The sequence below is a fragment of the Anas acuta genome, chromosome 9 (assembly GCF_963932015.1).
Source record: "Anas acuta chromosome 9, bAnaAcu1.1, whole genome shotgun sequence".
NCBI classification, from domain to species: domain Eukaryota; kingdom Metazoa; phylum Chordata; class Aves; order Anseriformes; family Anatidae; genus Anas; species Anas acuta.
The window spans coordinates 3,510,850-3,532,279 of record NC_088987.1 but is presented as its reverse complement, the minus strand read 5'-3'; the positions used below and the strand labels follow the sequence as shown (position 1 = coordinate 3,532,279).

General features: G+C 36.0%; 1 protein-coding gene across 5 annotated transcripts in view; it reads left to right on the top strand.

Moving 5' to 3' along the window:
* BCHE (butyrylcholinesterase) overlaps window positions 1-10,774 on the top strand; it is a 54,521-nt gene extending 43,747 nt beyond the window's left edge. For 3 of the 5 annotated variants that reach the window (XM_068691790.1, XM_068691791.1, XM_068691789.1), the window contains exons 3-4: window positions 2,147-2,313; window positions 8,527-10,774. In XM_068691790.1, coding sequence (XP_068547891.1) covers window positions 2,147-2,313; window positions 8,527-8,654 — 295 coding nt within the window. In that variant the 3' untranslated portion in view covers window positions 8,655-10,774. Of the gene's footprint in view, window positions 1-2,146; window positions 2,314-2,420; window positions 4,115-4,500; window positions 4,629-8,526 lie in introns of those variants that run through there. The other 2 variants (XM_068691787.1, XM_068691792.1) reach the window with 2 other exon arrangements.
* The last annotated feature ends 10,656 nt before the right edge of the window (window positions 10,775-21,430 follow it).

The window sequence follows — 21,430 nt, the reverse complement described above, 5'->3', positions numbered from 1 at the left end:
ATTAAAAAAAAAAAAAAAAAAAGATAAAAATTTGAGCTTGGTCCAGAGACCATTGAATTTTTCTTTCTTTTTTTTTTTTTTCTTTTTTTTTTTTTCTTTTTTTTTTTTTTCTGTGCACTGCAATTTTCATCACGAAGTTATTAGCAAGAAGGAATGAAAAGTAATTGTGATAGGACAACAACGTTATAATCATAACTTGTTCTTACCAATTAAAAATGATACTCCTGTGATCTCTCTGCTTTGCTATATCTGAGAACTACATGTTAACTCTGGAAATTTTGAGTAGCAGAGCTAAAAAGGAAATTACTGGACATTTCTTTGAACAGTAAGCATTCTGGAAATGCAGAAAGAATGTCATAATCAGCAGGTTCACGTATTTCAAAATGCTCTCATATTTCTTTCAATAATTTTTAGTAAAATACATCTGTAGTCATTGTATAATCCCACACACACCTGTAAATTACAATGTGGAATGTCATGATTTATTTCATAGCATAAAAGCTGTTAAATGAATACTGACAGCACCATTAGCGTTCTGATCTTGAACTGAAGTGCAAGTCAGCTCTGTTTAAGTCATCGTTTTCATGAGCCACAAAGAAATGTGCAGTTAAAAAGGGTTCCATAAGTTAATCAGAACAAAATTAGTAAAGAAAAATCAGTAAAGAAGTGAGCCAATTGGGAAATGGCATGCTAAATCTCTTACTCTAAGATGATGTTTCTGTAAGTGGTGGATACTTGGTGTTAAGGAATCTGGAGTAAAGCAGAATGCTAAAACATGGGCCAAATATTTGACTTGTTCTGCATGAACTGTGAGGTTTCCATATTATTTCAGTGGCTGAATCTTATGCTCTGACTGCTCCCAGCTATGCCAAGTACCTTGTTCTCATACTTGGCAAGCATCACTCAAGTGGGCTTCACACATACTGGACTCCTGTCTGACTGCTGCCTTCTGGGATCTCCTGGTGAAAAGCAAAATGGAAGTAACCAAATAAGCTCAGCTTCTACTGTTCCTTAATTTATCATGCCAAGGATCACCAACTACTGTTTTTCTGCTCTAAAACCCATTCCTTATATCATCTTCTAGCAAAGAAAATGAGTTCTGCTTGCACTGAAATAAGATGCTTAATTTGTCTTCTAACCTCTTCAGAGCTAACATAGATTTATTTTTTAAACAGTCCCAGAGCACTTTTTCTAAAAATCATATTCTGTCTCATTTGATCCCTAATGCAACATTCCGCATTTTGTTCTTCTACACACTTAAACCTTTTTTTTGTTTGTTTTTCCTCTAGTCATGGAGATAAATCCTATAGGTGCTACATGTTGTCCTTTTTGGAGGGAAAAACTGGATCTGTCTGTTCCTGTTAATCAGTCTCTCCCTACAACCTTACGAATTCTATTGTATTATGAATATTTGTCACAACTATTTTATACTAACAGCTGTGATCCTTTAATGTGTGGAGTGTGTGTTATAAAGAGCCAAGTGCTCTGTCGCTTTTCCCAGTTTCCAGCAGATTTGATACTGTTCATGTTTGGCACTCCACTAATGGAGCTCAGTGCACTTCAGGGAGGAACTGTTCCTTCTTAATGAGAAATAATTCTTTTCTCTCCCACTATAGATACCTCTGATCCAAAATTTAGACACTTCTGCACCTTTACTTGTATTTTTCATCTGAGTCATTTAGTCCAATCTGTTTGTCTATCTGAAGTGATCAGCATCACTGAAACTAAAACATGAATCACTCAACCCCCCAAAGTAATTTACTTGTTCTTAACTCACCCTCAATAATGTACAGCTTCTGTGAGAATCTCCAAATTCAACATGTGTAGCTTGTATATTAACTTTATATGTATATTAACTTGTTTATTAACTTCTTCCTTAGGTAAAGGATTTAAAATATAAACCATCATGCTTATATATTACTTTTTTTTTTTTTATTTTTTATAATGAACTTACAAACTTAAACCAATTTTTGCTTCTTTTTCTTTTTTTTTTTTTTTCCTGTCACTTACAAAAGTAATTCCAAGCTAACATAGAAAGCTGTTAACTGTTAAGTTAAAAGCCAACCAACCAACCAATTAAGCAACAAATCCTCATCTGATGTGATAATTTCTCATTCAAAATGAAATGTTTCTCTTTTTCATTTAGAAATCCAAATGGGACCCTGATTAATGGAACAAGATGGCCAGTCTTCACCAGTGCTGAACAAAAATATTTAACATTAAATACTGATGCTTCAGAAGTGCTGACAAAGCTACGTTCTCAGCAGTGTCGATTCTGGAATACTTTTTTTCCCAAAGTTCTGGAAATGACAGGTAAAAATGGTTTTATAGATACTTTTATTTGAACTGCTTTGTACAAGGCTCATCTACTTGGTATTGATGTGGTAGTTCAGTTTAAATCTTTACATTTCTATTTGTAGCTCTATTTCCATGAGATTTTCAGATGTTGGACAAAACTTCCAATGACATAGATTTTCTTGAGAAGCCTGAAGCCACAGTTTTTGTAAAGCCCACCAAACAGACTAAGCATTTGTACTTCTGGACTTCAAAAGGAATTGCTTTTTTAAAGTGATTTTGCAGCTCTGGAAATGCAATCTGTAGTTTGGAGTAAAAAAGTCTCACTTCAAAAATACGATACACTTTTTAAAGGTTAATTAGTAATTTACAAGCTTTCTGTAAGATTCAATTTGAATGTTAGTCTTAAAAAAAATGTAAACTTTCATGGTGCACAGATGATTCTTTCTGAAATAATTTGTTCCTTCCTAGTTTGAACCTATAATTGTGTTATGGCTCAAATTTTATCTTCTCTCAATTCAAGAGATGTTTCTAAATTAAATCAAGAGAAGAAAAATCAGGAGGTGAAATGAATAATTTATAAAGTCTATTCTGTGATTTTAAAATCATGGTATTCCAAATTATGGATGGATTTTAGGGAGGTTTCTCCATTTCTGACAATCCCTTTATGCTGAACCAGGAGAACTGAACAATTTTACACGTTTCTCTAATCTGGCTGTGAACCCCTACTGAGGAATGTGTGCCTTAAAAATGGACTGTGCATAACCAAATGCTCCACGCCAGAGCAGAAAAGAGTACATCACCAGACATAGTTCAACACATCTTGTCAGGACAGCAGAATTGTTTTGCATGATCCTGTGGTGTGAGAGATGATGAAGCAACACTGGATCTGCTGGGAGACATAAATACATCACTCTATCTACCATATTCAGTAATTTTACAACATAAATCTACATGGTTAATTAACCATGTGTATTCTTAGCAAAAATGAAAGAATCATTGTGCTTGGATTCTAACCTAGAAATAAAAGAAGAGTATGGTTAAGTACTGCCATTTCGTTATGTATCTACATCTATCAGTCCTTGAAATATTGTAGCAAAAATACTGTGGTTTTATATTTTATATGTTTCCTACACTATCTTATATAATTCTGACAAAGAAACATTTACATTTCTACTTGCAATCATGATATAGTACTTTGTACTGTAATAATTTTCTTCATGGAAATAGTGTTTTGCATTTCTTTTTATGCTCAAAAGAACTGACAGGACAGTGAGTGCCATAAATACAAGTATTTTTTATCTTTTGAGGGACAATCTCTTCTTCTATAGAAATATTCTTAGATGAGCAGGGTTACTTTAACATGATATAAAATGACAGAAAACAAGATGCAAGGAAATTTTGTCATCATTATTGCAATCTGTAGTTCAAGCTGCGTTCAGATAGGCAAAATAGGACTACATCATTTAGAACTTGAAGAAAGCAATCAAGCTGATTTATTTTGCAGACATTGAAAGGGAAATTCTAATTGATCCAAGTGGTCAGGGTTTGACATGGATGCACTTGTTGGTGAACCACTCACTTAGTCAGTGACCCACTCATTGCACAAGCCATGCTGTGCCTTCAGTGTCTTCTCTATATGTCATGGCCAGGTCCAAATGTATTCCAGCATCTGAGTGAGCATGCTCCTATGGCAGACTGGGTAAGACTGAAGCATTTAAATATACTAGAGAGGAAAATATTAGAAAATATTTATGGTTAGATCTTTTCCTCAAGCAACAAAACCAGATAGATACCCTCCCTCTTTACCTCCCCCCCCCCCCCAAAAAAAAAAAAACAAAAAACAAAAAACCAAAAAAACTCATGGTTGTGGGCTGAGAAAATTAATAAAAAATAAAATAAAAAACTCACACACTAACAGTAATAGCCACATATAATACCAGCCTTTATATTTCCACAGTATTTTATATGATTTTAGAAGATTTCTCAATGTCTTCTGCTTCAATTTCAATGTGAAAGAGTATAACTAAAGACACAAGTCCAAACCTGTGGTTTCAGGTTAAACTTTTTAAGAATCACAACCCAGATAACCCATACCTAGATATGCCTTATGTGGGCTCTTAAGTTCCAGGTTGACACAGTTGCACACAAATTTCCACCCTATTGAAAAGGGCTAACCACACTTAGAATACCCTCCATTCACAGTCACCCAAAGACAAGCCGGGAGCATCCAGCATTTAATGTTTCATTCGAGGGCACGAGCACCGGGACAACCACCACACCAGTTTCTGATGACTGCTTCTAAAAGAAACACACTGGAGGGACAGTAAACAGTAAGTGACTCTTAAGTAGCCTTTAGAGCAATCATATGTTAATTATAAAAGCATCTACGTTAAGACTCTACCTCCTTAACATTAATGCATCCAGAGCCCTACCTATTTATATACCTGTTTCCTCTAGATTATACAAAGCTGCAGGCAGCCAAGCCTTCCATTTCTGTTCCATTGCTATTTTAGCGTCTAATACATATAGTACATAAGTTTCCATTTTATTTGGTATAATTGTACCAGATATTATTTGGCATCATATATCATCTAGAAAAAATAAAACTTCAAAATAGCTAATATAAAAACATTGTATTAAATAGTAAACACATAAACTCTGAAAATATTTTAAATATGGAGACAGAGAAAAGTTCAACCTCTTGACTAGTAATAACCCAAATTGTTGCATTTGCTATGATCCTCTCAACAGCATCTGTATTCTATAAAGCTAAACACTCAGGGTATTCAGACTATTAAAAATATGATGAATTAGAAAAGCCATCATCACAATTAGTTTTCTATTTCCATGGGGCTATGTGCTGCACTCATTATGCATGCAGAAAAGTGAATTAATCAAAAGTAACCTCACCAATCGTAGTGCAGATACTGACAAAGTAAAATCCTACTCAGTGTGCCTATGGCAGCCATCTGCCTCTATAATCTTAATTCTTTCTTGCTCCAGCATCTTGCATCCTGGGTCATAAGAGGGAGAAGAGCCCTTACAATATTTTGCCTCCCAGGTAGAGCTATTGCCTTTTAGAAGAAGAAGATGATGATGATGATGACGTTGAAGTCCTTCAAAATAAAAATATAATGTTTTTGTTTTTGTTTTTGTTTTTAAAAAAGGAATTGATATTCAGAGTGTGTGACTAAAGATCATTTAATACGAAGATACTGAAGTAGAGATACTATTTATTTGTTTTCTCCTTTCTGAAATCTTGTGTGGAAGCTATCACCATGAGAGACTACAGTATAAAATTAGTGTTTATCACACTAATGAATCAAGAAATTTGCAGGTACCAGCATCTATGAGCTGTTGAGGAGGACAAAAAATAATAACTTCTATTTCTCATCCCTTATTAATTATACTGTATCATAACAGCTACATGGCCTTTGTCCCAAGTTTAATGTTAATACTACAAAAATAAATTCAAGATTAGCACTTTATTGGCATATCTAGCAGAGCAACAAATGATGGTATGGAGATAAATTTAACTTCGCTATAATGCCTTTGAATTGAGGGCTGTATGCCTATGTGGAAAGAAATGCCAGCTGTCTGTGCTGACACTGCTGAAGAATAAAAAAAAACTTTTTTTTATGTTGTTTGGTTGTTTTTTTGTTCTGTTAATCTGAGACCTTTCTAAGCATTATGGTATGATTCACTGCCTCCTGAAATCTCTCCTTTTCTCCTTGGAAACTTCACTACATTCTGTATTAGGCTAATTGGTATTAGTACAAAGTTTGGGACTATCTTAAAGACTCCATATAACTTCACTGTAGCTGACTACTAGAGTATTGCAGCACTCACTACTCTGAGCTATAATTATCAGTCAAGTTGAATTCCCTAATCTTTTTCTATTTTATTTTATTTTTTATTTTGCCTTCTAGCTGTCAGCTCATCTAAGTCATAGGTGGTTGCTTCAGAGAGATTGATGATGTTAGTGATAATGGGATGCATTGACTTGTGACTTCAATTTGGATCTTATCACTGAAAAAAGCAAACAAATAGGAATCCAAGTTCTTATTTCAGTGTTTTCCTTTCTCCTTTTTGTCTTTTAGATTCATAATGGTGGCTAGTCTAAATTTCTCATTGTCTGCTTTCTTTAGTTCACTTGCTTCTTCACAATGATCTTTAAGAAACACTGAAATGTCTCATAATTTACACTCTAGACCAGTGACTTTTATTGAAGATGTGTGTATGATAGAGCTATTCCAGTTTCTAACGTCTTTGAGCAGAAACACTTTCTGCACATTAAGACTTCAAGCACTTCTAAACCTGAATAATTAAAGAAGGAACAGTTTTTTGAATTCATAAGTGGAAGGTTTACCTGTATAAATAAAACTGGGAATCCATAATCCAGAATAAGTCAAGAAATAAGGTTTAGGTATTTTTCTCCAAGTAATACCAGTAATGGTTCATACATCAAACTACCAATCCATCTGATATATATAATTAAAATTTGGCTCTAAGACCCTGGATAATTCTTTAAATTGAGAAACATGCAAAGATGAGTTCCGAGGGTCAGGAAAGTAAAATGACGTGGATATCTTCTCCCTATAGTTCTGTGAATCATATCTGCATAGCTTAGTAATCAAAACATGCTTTTATTGTTACCAACATTTACAAATCCTCTTTGAGTTAATCACAACTATGGCCAGCAGAAAAAAAAAAAAAATAAAATGACCTGAAGTTTTCTTTGAACTCCGATATAGCCAAGCTTATTTACTTCTTTGAACTGAGAGGAATTTGGTTAACTTTTTAATATTTCTTCCTATGTTTGTTCTTCACAATTTCACTTCTGGCTACAAAAAGATGCACAGAACCTCCCCAAGAAAAAGTATCTTGGTTTTATTTCTGGTCTCACTGGAACAAAGTAATGTAAATCTCATTTCAAAGTCTCATTAAATTGCCATCTGGATTTCCAGACCAAAAAGGTTTGGAAATGTTGAGCTGAACTGCAGATAAGCAACCAAATTACTGGATGCTTCTCCAAACTGAATCTCCGAATCTGTTAACTCTCTTTCCAGAATATTTTCTCTACTGATGTGTAAAACACAAAAGTATTTCATTTTCACATAACCAGCTAAACTTGCAGTGCTGGCAGATCATAAAAAAGGGGGAAAGGGTGTTTTTATGGTGGAAAAGGGCCTATGCTCTATTGCAGCAGAAGAACATAAAGTCAAAAGAGCATAAAGAAACCATGGAACTGTTATCTCATGAACACAATTACCACATTTTTTTGGAAGCAAGCTATGTCAATATGGGATACTGAGATAATTAGGTGCAAAATGAATACAGGCAATCATAGATCATAAATGGTTTCTAAACTTTAAGAAAAAGTCTGCAACTGACCCAAAATAATAACTCACAGCATGTAATGGACCCTGTATATTTTATCTTTCCTTTAGTAGTTGTATGTGTTGTTCCTGCAAGGTCACTTCATTGCTCTCTAGGGTTAATTACCTTCTGGGACTGGAGGAAGTGATCCTTGTCCATACGATACTCTGGAAACCTCGCAAAATGATATATTTTTATTATTCTTTTCATCCTCACCCTCTGCTCAGAAACCTATAACAAATTTGGCAATAAATATTGCTTTGGGACACAGGATTAGTCAGCAAATGTTTTATATGGGCTAGAATGAAAAAGAAAAAAGAAAATTTCACATTGACATTATGCATATCTTGCAGTGCCCATCTCCGAACTTGTATCTCTTACACATTAAACATGCAGATTTATTTCAAAGTACAGTGAAATCCTGGCCACCCATTGTAATCCATTGAAACTAATGGCAATGTTGCTATTATACTTTTGGCAGTATGTAGGCTTCACTGTGGCATATATTGAACCAAAGTAATACTTTGAGGATTTCACAAAAAAGAGGGTTTGTGTCATTAAAATTACAAGTTTGATGGACAGAATATTATCCAGAAGCAACAACCCCATACATAAACATCTTTATCACCCGGAAGTGTGCCTGAATGACATCTTTGCAGGCCTTCCTTCCCGATCTAAAGATAAAGTGTTAGTCACTGAATTTCTGTCATTCCAGGCTTGAGAAAAAGAGACAAAAGACCTTCCTATAATATATTTAGAGCAAGTGACATTGATAATCAAAATTATTTTTCAATTAGCATATAAAGAGATTCAAATTTAGATTAGTGTAACCCATTTCATGTTTTACAGGAAATATTGATGAAGCAGAACGAGAGTGGAAAGCAGGATTCCATCGCTGGAACAATTACATGTCAGACTGGAAAAATCAATTTAATGATTACACTAGCAAGAAGGAGAGATGTGCAGGCTCTAATTAATATGTTTACCCTTTCCAGTATTTCCGTATTACTGTTCATCAAGGCAAGTATACAGGTAGCTTTCTAACACACCTAGCATTAAATATTTTATGCAGACTGAAAAAAAAACATTATGGATATAATTTTGATTCCCCCGATCTTTCATTTATATTTTACCTCATATCTCAATAAACAATATAAGGCATCCGTACCCTTTGAAGCTTCAGTGTGTTAAATAGGACTATAGAGATTAAAGTCTGAAGATTAATGATGTACATATAAACACTAGCTGCTTAAATTCACACTTCAAAGATACAATGTAATCTGTTATAGAAAAATGGATTTTTTTATTTTATTTTTTTTAGTAGAAATAGCAGTGGTTTATAGCATTGCCATGCAAAACACAATCATTTTTGATCTTTAACTGCAATGCCACAGCACTTAAACCTTGCTTCAGACATAATTTAATTGACATAAATATAAAGAGATAACAACTTTGCTGGACACACCAAATGATATTTGCTTGTTAGACCAAAAAGTTTTAAGATGCTCATTAAAGCCTGAATCATTGCTTCTTTATGGCAAAATCTGTAGGACTAAGCCATAGTAAGAGGGTATTCAAACTATCTATTGAAGACTTAAATCATCTGCATTCTCTGCAAGTGCAGAGGTGAAATAAGCCAGAAAAACAGACTTGTGCTTCTGCTATCCTTTTTTTCATGGAGTAACAAGCTACAGATTTACAAAGTAATACATTCACAGCTTTCCCTGCTCAGGCACCCAATTGTCTTCACCAAGTCTCTGCAATGGAGGTAAGCTCCAATTATGAATATTTTTGTCCACTGAGTTGTCTCGCAGTCAAGGGACAGGCCCATATTTACTAGAACATGAAGGATAAACTTTTATACATCTAGAAGAATATCAATCTGTTCTTAATCAATCTAGCAAGCTCATCAGAAGTCTGCCATGAAAGCCCTGCTAAAGAAGACTGGGAAGAACCTCACTATAGAGGGACATTGTGATGTGGTGTGAAGGATGCAGCTCTTTGACATGGTCAAATGGGCTTCAGTTGTCATACAAGTAGGCGTCTCCTCAATGGCTTTCTACCCACTCAAGCCGACTCTATCAGACAGTCCTAAAAAAGAACTTTGGATACCTTTTTCTACTATTTCTCTGCTTCTGGATGGGGTTGCAAGCGGTATGCTTCAATAATACTTTAAATAGCTGCTTTTTACTGGCCCATCTGGGAAGAATAAATGTCAAAAATTTGATAAACATAAGGAGTATGTAAAAGCAACAACCCATCTCATAAATAAATTATTCTGAAGCTTTCTGTACAAGTAATAGGCTTTCAGTGGATCTATTTTCTGTTCTAGTGATTATGAGTGCTTGCAAAATTCCGTCTTGAATTTAATATACTGAAGAGATCTAGATAAGAAACAGAGGGTGGTCTCTTTTGGCAATTAGTTTGACCACATGGGATCCCTACACACACACACACACGCACACACACACACACACATATACACACAAAGATTTATTTTTGCAGAAAAGCTAAACTCTGCAAAAGATGATGGCTTATTATCTTTTCAGTTGTTTCTAAGAGAACACAATTATTTCCTGACTTTTAAATGGAAAAACATCTTTACCACAGTATTTCCAAAGACTACAATTCATCCTACGCAGTCAAAAAAAATGGTCATTTTTGAGCAGGCTAATTAAAAATTGAATGTACCTAGGATTAAAAAGCCCTCTTCATACACCACTTCATGTTTATAACACAAGTCATTAGCTCACTACATACATTAGCATAGTTACTGCTATTAATAATAGCATGGAGAGCTCTGTCATTCTGTGGTGTATTGGCTATCTACCGGATATTCCTCATACTGCTGATAAGCTTTGGAAAAAGTGACAGAAGGGTAAACTTTCTGTCCAACATGAGCTCATTCTGGATCTCCCAATTTTATTCACTTGGTGTACTTCATAGGTATGCCGGGTACTTGTCTGCCACAGTGAGCCTCAACAGCTGCAATAGCACATCAGCATATTTAAAAGCAATATTTTTCTTTTCTGATATCCTCATTTTAGTTGTATTTCACTATCTGTCTAATCAGCCTAATCAGTGAGAAAAAAAAGAATCTGAGCTAATTAAAATGTACAAATAACCTTTGGGAAGGGCAGAATCAAAGAAGTCTATAAAATATTTTGCTGTGAAGGTGTCTTTATATGTGGCGTCAGCTAGGATGTAGAAGGTCTATTTGAAGACTGATACTCTCAACAGCATTTATAACATGTCTGTAACGTGTTCTTAAATAGGAATAAGGATGGAGGGAAGAAGAAAGAAAAGCAGAGTAAAATAAAACTTAAACTACTTTGAAGTGTTGTGTTACTGATTTTCTTGGTAAGAATAAATTGATAACTTTTTATTTTTCATATGCTGGAAACTAATATCTAATAAATCTAATAATTTGTTGTTCATATGAAATCAATATATTATCTAGTCATATATTCATAACCCACACTTACACAAATAATGTAAAGCCTTAAATATGTAAGTGGCTAAGGTAATACAGAGCACAAAAGGACCAGTCCCCATTGTGGAGAGCTTAAAACTAAAGGTCAAAAAAACCTGTGTAGGAAATTGTTTGAGGATACTGTGTCATAGCTTGAAACAATTACATACTAGACAAATATTTCATCCAGACCTCGCTGAAGATGTAACAACGCTAATTAATATTTTCACTTGGCTCAAAAGAGACAAGAGACTAAGGCGCTCTGTGAAACCAGAGAAAATGTGTTGATCCTTTCTTCCCATTCCTGATATCTGAAGCAAGAATTCTGAATGTAGTCCCAGAGTTGGTGAAAGATTATAAGAAAATGAACTGCACTGCCAACAAAAATGTTGGCATTAAATCAGTTGTCATTAGGTTTATAAACTAACAGCATGCTGATTACATTTCACACCTATTTTGGAGATAGTTATAAGAGGGCCAAAGTCAGAAATTTCCCAGCAAAATTCTGTTTAATTAAAACCACTGACTTTTGCATTTTAAATGTTTTGTCTAAAGGAATTTGGGTTAAATAAGCTTTCAGTAAAGTTAAGTGTTATTTAAATGAACTTCCATTTGTGTCCCTCCTGGAGTATCAAAAACCAAAGGAGTTGGGGTGCGCAGGACGCCTGGCCTGGGGGCTCTGCAGAGCTGGTCCAGCCAAGGTTGAGGCTTCCTAGCTCGAAACAGTGGCTCACAGTCACCCGATGTTGTCTCTAGCAGAAGCAAGCCCCCTGCAAGTTTTCCAGGCTTCCTGACAAACATTTTACACTTTTAACTTGGACTTTTGGGACGGACATTCAGGTCTTGCTGTCCTAAGCCCTGGCTGTCACTAGAGGTTTATCATACTGATAAAGCCAAATTCCCTCTAACTGGAAGCCTGGCTTTTTGGCCCTCTATGGTCACTAGATGATCAGCTATTTATAGAGTAAAGATTACTGCTCTATAAATATATGGATATATGCACAGAATTTAGCTCTGCGTGTTGTGCAGACACAACTCAGATGTGTCTGCAAGGAACAGAGGCAAATCTCTAACAGCTCATAGTTGCAAATGTGTCTTTGCAACATAAGTCCATCTTTCATTTTAAGTAGAGTGCTGGAGAAAAAATTATCTCAGGTTCTGACAGAACTGTCAGAAAAATGTATATTTATTTCCTGATGTACAAGCTTAATATGACCTCTGGCCTCTCTAATGTTCCTATCAGAATGGATCATCAGGAAGCGATTCAGCCCATTGTCATATGCAGATATCACATAGATAATCTGAACATAATATTAACAGTGGGGATATATACATATTTGTCTCTGTCAACATCATAATGCTGTCTTCTTCCCAGGCATGACTACATTTCATGCATTTCTACTGGCTCAGCACCAGTTCTGCAACATCAGCGGCAGCTATTTAGAGGGGCATAACAAACGTCACCGTGCTTCAGTTACACCTGCAGTGTGTCCAGCTAGTAAAGAGCAGCCACCGCCAAATGCCAGCCTGTTCACTCAGGGTTCCTGCCCTTCTTTCCCCTGCAGTGGAAAAAACACAAGCATTTTTGCCCCAGAATGATCAATAACTGAGTGGCTTCACAACGGCCACAGTAGTCCTAAGCATCCCAGTATCTCTGTCCTGATAACTTCGGCCAAAAAAAGTCTTCCACTGAATTGCAAAATGGGTTTAGGAATTTGACAGTGATTCAGAATATGGGGTGAGGAACGAGACCACTGCTTTGGCTCAGGCTTGGGGGTTGCTGTGGTGCTTGTGCCAGCTGACTACTTTCTCACTATATTTTCTCTTCCAATCAGTGGAACCATGGGCATTTGCCAAAAACTCAGACTGCTCTTGGCTAGCCAGCAAGTCTAAACCAAGCACCTGTGTAACAGATATGTGCAGCTGTATATGTTTACCACAGCTGATCCATCTGTAGTACGCACCACATGCCAGTTGATTTACTCTGGGTGGACTGAGAGCAAGACTCCATTAGAAAAAAGTTCCTGGCTGAAGGACAAATATTTCTCATGGCTTTGTTTTTATTTCTCCCCAACTGCCTGAGGTTCTAGGTGGGTTTTCTATTGCTAGCTGATTACTGCTGTGTGAAAGTAAAGAAACTTCTTTAAAAAAAAAAATCTCTAGCAAAATGGAAAACTTTAGGCTATTTCAATACTGTGTCTTAGGGATCTACAAGAGTTCTTTGGAAATGGTGTGTGAACATGGTTAATGTTTAACTGCCTTGATTCTATTTTGTGAGCTGAGAAGACCATTCCGTTAAAATTGTGTTACAGATTTCAGATAATATGCATCCACAAACACATAACATACAACATAGGTCCAGCAGAAATTGCCTCTTAGCAGTATATTTCCAACCTTTGTAAGCAACATGGACTTGGAGATAAAGGCTTGTATGTTATGTTTTTTGATGGTTTTTGTATTTTCAACATGTACCTTTTTAGCCTTTACTGAAGAATAAAGTGATCACAGGACTTTCTGCTATAAATTAGCACCTCAGCCAAATTAGTCATTCACAGTTAAAAGTTCAAAAGCTTTTATTCTGATTTCAATTGTTTTAGAACCAAATTTTATGAACAAACATAATTAGCCATTTTTAAATGCTTCATAAGACAAGATAATTCCTTCCTGACCCCTGCTGAAATCTTGAAGTATGAATACTGATTATCTTGTTTTAGCACGTAAACCTTCCAGCATTTCGTTGATAAACTAGATTAGTTGCACTCATAAAAACTTTAACTCATAGACTTAATGACTACAAAGCAGTGATGTGAATCTACAATTAGCACAGGTGTGAATTTGAGAGGCTTTTAATTGGATTGCAGGTGAGATTAAATAAGGCTTTTAGGCATGCTGCAAGCATGGGTTGGGGGGGGGGGTGAGTTGTGTAATGCTTTCAGTGGGGTTGGGGGGGGGGGGAGGAGGAGGGAGAAGTTAGGAGGAAAAAGGAGGCTTAATTCTAGCATGAAGTCTGTTACATGAAAGTCAGTGATGAGATGGTTCCTTCCTGATAGCATCACAGTGGTATGAAAATGCTTACATTGGCTTTGGGGTTCTGTCTTTTGGCATTTACTGAATCAAGCCATTATATATATAGCCTTGTTTTTAAAAATACTGTCATTCTGATCAAGGATCTCGAGGTAGCCTGGAAATTACTGTTGTTTGAAAAGTATCTAGTCCCTCAAAGTTTATATACATGCTTGGAGAATATCAGCTTCTGATCTTTTCAATTCTGCTCCATTTTAATATATGCCATGGTTGCAGGAGCTAATGTTTTAGCTACTATTATTAGAACAATGTACAAATGGTGTAGGTGGTTCTTGCAGTTTGGGAGTGCTGTGGTTAATTTCTTTAATTTATTAAGTATTTATAAGTCTTCAGTTATACTGAGTAGTGGTAAAAGTGTGTAGGCAGAAAGCAGTTATCTCCACACCTCTCAATCTTCCAAATTAAATTCACTCTTGCAGCATGTCTAATCACTTCAGGGTACCTCATCATCCTCTCTATTACAAGCTATGCAGCACCACTCCTTGCAAAATAGATACATTCCAATGGAGTTTTCAGACTGATATTATTTTATTATCTCATATGGGAGACAATTAGGGTATTAACCCAGAGAAAGAAGCAAGAGATGTGACCATTTATCAAGGACTGTTTAGAAAGTAATTCAGATGGACTTTATTGAGGACAGTGGGAACCAGCTGGAATTACACATCCAAAGTGATACTTCTGAAATATTAAACTTTTCCCACTCGCTAATTACAGATCTATAAATTTTATAGATACTGCTAGCTGAAGTTCTATTAGCCATTAAATAACATGCTAAATATGTGTTTTACATAAGGAAAAAATGAAATATTTTTTTTTTTTTTTTTTAATTAGTAGAAAGAATTACAGGAAATAAAAAAAAAAAACATTGCTTAGTTATCTTTCAGCATATTTTTTATCTGGGCATTAATCCCATTTCACATTTCATTTTCAGTGCTACGGTAATTTGGGTAGTTCTTTTTTTTTTTCCCATTTCTGATGTCTGAAAGAGCTTGATCATGTAGCTCTCACTTCAGTTATGATTTTGATTTCAAGACTGATTATTAGAAACCAAGACTTCAGCTATATGCTTATATATACCTAGCTACCTTGGCACAGTGGTATTTTTATATTGCATTTCTCTTTGGGAATGACCTCAGTACTCACGGTATTAGACTGTTGGGGGACTTTCAGTTAATTGAAGTTTTGTCATTGCCTTCAGCAGAAGTACAAGACCTCCTTTGACCGACACCTTCAATCTTCTTTATCGCTTACTAATCTGGGAGATATTTACTATATAAGAGAAAAATTCCATACCTCAAAGTCTACATTTTTCACGGAGTTCTCTTAGTGATGAGCTAAATGGGAGAATGAAGCTGTGGACAAACTATGCTTATTTGCTCTTCTTTGCAGAGGAAGATTCATTTGATGCTAGCTGAAAAGTCCAATAATTAATTCCCTTTATATTTTACGTATTTATGTTCTTTATCTCACCTGAGCATCCTCTGCTCCCCACCAGCCTACTGAAATTGTAACGCAAGCCTGATCTGCTGCAGCAGTTCCTATCTTTATCCACACTGAGATACAGTGTAGGGATTATTAAAAATATTAAGATCAGTAAATCCAAGAACACCTTTCTGGAGAGGGGCACTGACAACCAGCTACTGCAGGAACTCACAAGCTGTGACAATCCCCTGTGAGTCCAAAACAGCGAAAAGTGATCGTGGTTTAAAAACTCAGCCTACAATGTGCTCTTCTTACTTCAAGAAACTCTTTGGGGTTTGAGCAATGTAATTTGATAATGCTTCAGAGCAAAGAGAGCAATAAAGGAAGGCTCTTTGTATTTTCTTCCCTGTTCCTGGGCACAAAAGCACGGGATTAACAGGGTTTTAGTTACCTCAAAGAGTGGTAAGATAGTAATGTACCAGCTGTAGCAGGACATTAGGACCATAGCCCGGTGGACTGATGGAAACAAGACTCAATTCCCCATTCAGGCAGAATGGTCTTTTGGCAAGACACTACTTCAGGGGACACTTGGAAGCCCCTGGATCCCTGTGAGCTTTTCACTCATTCAGTCTTGCCCTCATTACCAGTGACTCAAGTGTGCTGTAGTATGGAAATGGTCTACTGTTGGCCACCTTTTGAATCCTTTGAATAACAGGGAATAAAACTTGCTCAAAGCAATGGAGAGGTTTTGGCCAGGATGTCACCAACTCCAGAATAAGCTGTATAATTTATGTTGATATAATAACAAGTCTTTTACAAAATCCTTGAAAACCACACTATATTTTATCTTTATATTCAAAGGAAGCTGCTTTGAGCATGTAGCCATTCACTGAAGCCTGAATTACTTTTCGTTCCCTTTTGTATTACAGTTAGAAACTCCTAAAAACTAGAGTACTATGGCTGTATCATGATTTCATGGCATTTGATGTTCATAACTCATTTATAAAAACAGATTAGTCCATTAAAGACCTTGTTAATAGTGGTTCTAGCAAAGCATACCTTGTCTAAAACATTATAATTATCGGTCAATAATTCCTCTTTATCTGTCTGTGTTACTACTACTTTATTTCAACTCTTGGCTTCTTACCCTTTGATCTGCTAATTATCTTTTTACCCTCTGATCCTCTTTGTGATTCCTTGGCAATTTGATCCATTAATTACAGTACCCATGTTCCCTGATTTCTGTAGAATGTACATTTCATCTGACCTTCTTCACCTGTCTTCATATAAACACTTACCATCTTTCTGTAGGGTAGATCTTCTGTAAGTATGTATTGATGGGAAATGCTATAGTTAAAAGTATCTTTACACTTTTCTTGAAATCTTTTGGAATTTGTGAAAATGTCTTAATATTTTGGTTTTGACAACTTTTGATGGAAATGGGCACTCGACTCTGGTAAATTCACTGGCACTCCGTCTTCAACAAAGACTTAGGATTTATTTTATTTTCTTCAAATATTAATAATAAAATAATAATTGTTGGCTGTATTTCAGTCCTGGAGACTATCAAAAAGTAGATTCTGCTATTTTTTGAGTATGCGATATAAAAAATATATTGTCTGATATAAGGCTTTTTGAATTTTATATGAACACGCAACTTGTAAATTACTGAATTGTCTGCATTGCCAGTTTCTTAGTCCCTTCTAAGACAAATGTAGACTCAGTAAAACTTAAAGATGTTTTAGAGTGGTAGAATTTTAGCAAGTTAAATTCAAGCTCTTAACTTCTGTAGTACAGAAATGATATAACTAGGGGATGGGGAGGTTTCTGAGCCTGGGAAGTGACCATTTGTCAACTGGAATGTCACTTTTGCATTCAAAACCTATATTTCTTTTGTTTGCTGTGATCAGGTTATCTTATAAGAGTTAAAAAACAGCCAAATTTTCACAGGCATTGTCTGATGCTGCACCAAAGTCAGGGCAATGTAGCTGTGTTACAGGCAGTACTGCAGCATCTGCCTGTGGGGGGAAGCAGGACTATGTAAATAAGGGCTTTAGATTCAGTATGCTCCATTTTAAGATACAAAACTGTGCTGCTGGTCCAAATGGATGCCCTTTGAGATGGCTTCTCACCAGGGATGTTGGGTGATTGGGTGGAGTTTGAGTCTGGAAGCAATGAGGGGAAGGCTCATGTTGGGGCCTTCTTCCCGTTCCTGTCTCACCCAGCTCCACTCTTCCCATGGGGACACATGATGGGTCACTCCAGAAGCTCACTCACATATGCCTCATTCAGTGCCATGCTTTTCCTGTGAAGTTTCCTCCCCCGCTCCCTCCAGCTCCCGCCCTCCCCCCCCCCCCCAAATTATCCATTTTGTAACGCTTCCAAATAAGACTGCTTCACAGAGAAAAGCAACCAAATGTAAGCAGTCTCTTTTCAAAAATCACACAAAAGAAAGACACATTTGGTTAAAACTCCCTGTGTCTCACTGTGCCCATCTGTGTTGTGGGAGTTCATCCGTTAATATTTACCTAGCTTCTTAACCTCAGACAGAGCAGATTTAGTTCAGTACTGTGGGTCTGAGAAATCTTAATCAATAAAATACAGCAAAACACAAGCTTTACAATTCTAAGTTTTATTCAGTTTTTATGCAACACTTAGCTGCAAATACTTACTTAGTCCTTCTGCCAAAGCTACCAGCCATTTAAATGAATGATCCTGTGGTGTGTCCACTCAAATTAACTCAACATCTTATTCCAGAGAAACCTCTGCAGAGCTGCCAAGTAGCCATCATTTATACAACACTTTTTTTTTCTCTTTGACCTCATTTCTGCTTTAAAAATGATGGATTTAATGTGTCTTTTCTTGTATAAATAATCTGTGCAATTGTTAATATGGAGGATTCATTTTAGCTTCTTCAGTGAAGAGGGAAAAAAAAATCTCATTTTCTGTGCATCCAAATCTTTTTGATCACATTACTCTTATGAACTGTAGATATTGCAGAGGAAAAATAAATGTTACAGAGTAGAGATATCTCCCTCTAAAATCCTAAGAAAAACCCCAAGAAATAATATTCTTCTCTTACAGTTGTGAGAGTAAACACACAAAAGTGTGTTTATTGAGTACAGTTCTAGCTAATCCTACTGACTTATTCTTCCTTTTTCCTTTAAATTTACCTGATAGAATATAGGTTGCCATTTTTTCACATTAGTTCTCAAATAGTTCACACTTCCTTGCATCACAAGGCATTTAACAGCTTTTCAGTAATGTGATTGTTCAATTGTCTGAATATTCCTTGACATGGAAAAGTGAAGTACAAGAGAAGCCTGAAATATCTTGAAATACAGTAGGCCATTTCACTGTAACTGAAGCAAGTAATGGAGAATTTGTTAAATAAAATGTAAAGAAATGAATTGTGGTTTGCAATAAATAAGTGTACTGCTTCAAGGGTATTTCTATTTGAATTATGGGATTTCTCATTCATTGTTTGGGAATCAGGGCTTATCTGCTTGACTTCACTTTATAGTCCCCTAGTCAGGTATCTTAGCTGCTTCTGAGACACACTATAATTCAATACTATATAGAGAAGCTCAGTTCTTTGATTGTAGATCTCAGATTTGCCAAACATAACCAGGAAGGTGGTCAGAACTGCTGACAATGCTGTTTTTCTTTACTACCACCTGTATTGTATAGGAAAACTTTTTGCTGCCTCCTTTGGTGAAACTCAGTCTCTTCAAGTATTCCAAACAGAGCAACAACATCACCAACAACCAGGTTAAACAGTTACTGGATTTGTGTCTAACCTGAAAGTAAAATAGCAAAAAAGTTATCAATGACTCAGTTATTTTACCCCTTTCCTTTCTCAATTTTCATCTTTATGTTGCCTGTGCTGTTTGTTTGGTGTTTTGGAACCTTAAGAAACCCACAGGATTTCTCTGTGTTATTTTGCTTTACCGTTAAAAAAAAAAAAAAAAAAAAAAGACGGGATAATTTTGCATAATGGTAGTCAGCCAGCGTGTTTCCAAACACAGAATTCATCTGCAGTCCATTTCCTAACAAATACAATTTTGCCTTTCATACCACTCCCAGTTGTTTATAATTATTAAAGCTTCAGGCAATCAGAGCTTACCCCAGCTCTCATATTCACCCTGTTAACTCTGAACAGCAATTAAAAAAACAAGATTTCAAGAAAACTTTATGATTTTATTTACAGACATCTTTGGATTTCATCTCATCTTTCGATTTCATTCTCTAAGATTATTTGCTGAAAATAGGTTCAATATTTTGCACTAGAAAGTTTATCTAAAAGTGATTGAAGTCAATGAAAGTTTTTCAGCTGATGTTTGTAGGGTTTAAACGGAACCCTCATTCAGCAGCTGGGGCAGCCCATCATCTTTCATCAGTACTCAATGTGCAGGTTATGCCTTGATACACATGCACAAATAATAATAATAATAATATGTATTTATAACTAAGATTAATGTACAAGTAATAGCATGTCAAGCATGCCCCCAAATTGCAAGGCTTTGTTGACTGTAACATTCACTGCAGGAAGATTCAGAAAAACCCGATGCCAGGTCCAGTTTTGTAGCATGCAAAATTGGATTTCTGATCATCACTGGGCACAGACATTTGATATTGTTTATCACTGAACTGGTTAGATATCTTTCCTTGTTTTTCTTCCTATGTTTAAGCAAGAAGTTTTGCTTGAAATAAAGAAGGTCTTTAACTTTTGTACAGTAGTATTTTTCTCATTATAGCTTTCTTATTCATGAATTTAAGATCCAGTGATCTTGCTGTCTCTGCCCTGAGATCAGCTAATTTTTTTTTTTTTTTTTTTTTTTTTTTTTTTGCTGAAGGCAGCTAAAGAGGAAGCAGCCTTCGAATATGCCCATTAGTTCAGTGCCTCAACATGAAGCACACCAGAACTGAAACATGACTATGCCAAGTGCCTTTGAGGTCACACTAGAGAGAGCGTCTAGCTAAGACCAATTAAAAAATTGGCATAAGTCACATCAGATGGGCTTCCCCATATCCAGTGAGGGGCACAAACTGTGTAGCACCCCAAATATCATAAGGTTTTGATCAGTTTTTAAAATCTCTTTGCTTTCTAGTCTAGCCTTTGGTCTCATTATTCTATTTCTACAGTAAGATGTAAACATATAATTTCTGTCAACTGAAAAATAAACCTATAACTTGGGAAATACTCGGAAATGTTTACAGATGCTTGGTAACCCCATGAAGACTCTCGTGTCCCTCTGAATTTAATGCAAGTTGACACTGAATTCAATGAAGTGTGAATTTTCCTCTCAATTCCACTAGCACTTTTCCTGGATTTAGTATGTCTGTAATTTCACACTGTCTGTAAATAGCATTATAATACAGCCACCAACTCAGCCACAGCACTTCAGTTGAGAAGGTAGAGACCAAAGTCTTTTGTCTTTATCTGCTTCCAGTTCATATTTGCAATGGATAGTGTGGATCGAATGTTCTTAAAACTTTTATTTTACTACTAATTGGTTTAATTTATTTTGATTTAATTTATTTCTTATAATCAGAAATGGTGAATCAACCCCTTCCCGCCACCCCCAAGGGAAATACTAATAATATGAGGGCCTTATAAACAGGAGAGATCTCAGCTTGCTCCTGCAGGGATAAGGCACAGCCTCACCAAGGGGTGATATGCTTCATCGTATTTAATGAACAGAGACAAAGACACTGTGGAGTCCAGTGCATTAGCTGACAATCCTATGAAGATCGCCAGCTTTGCAACAG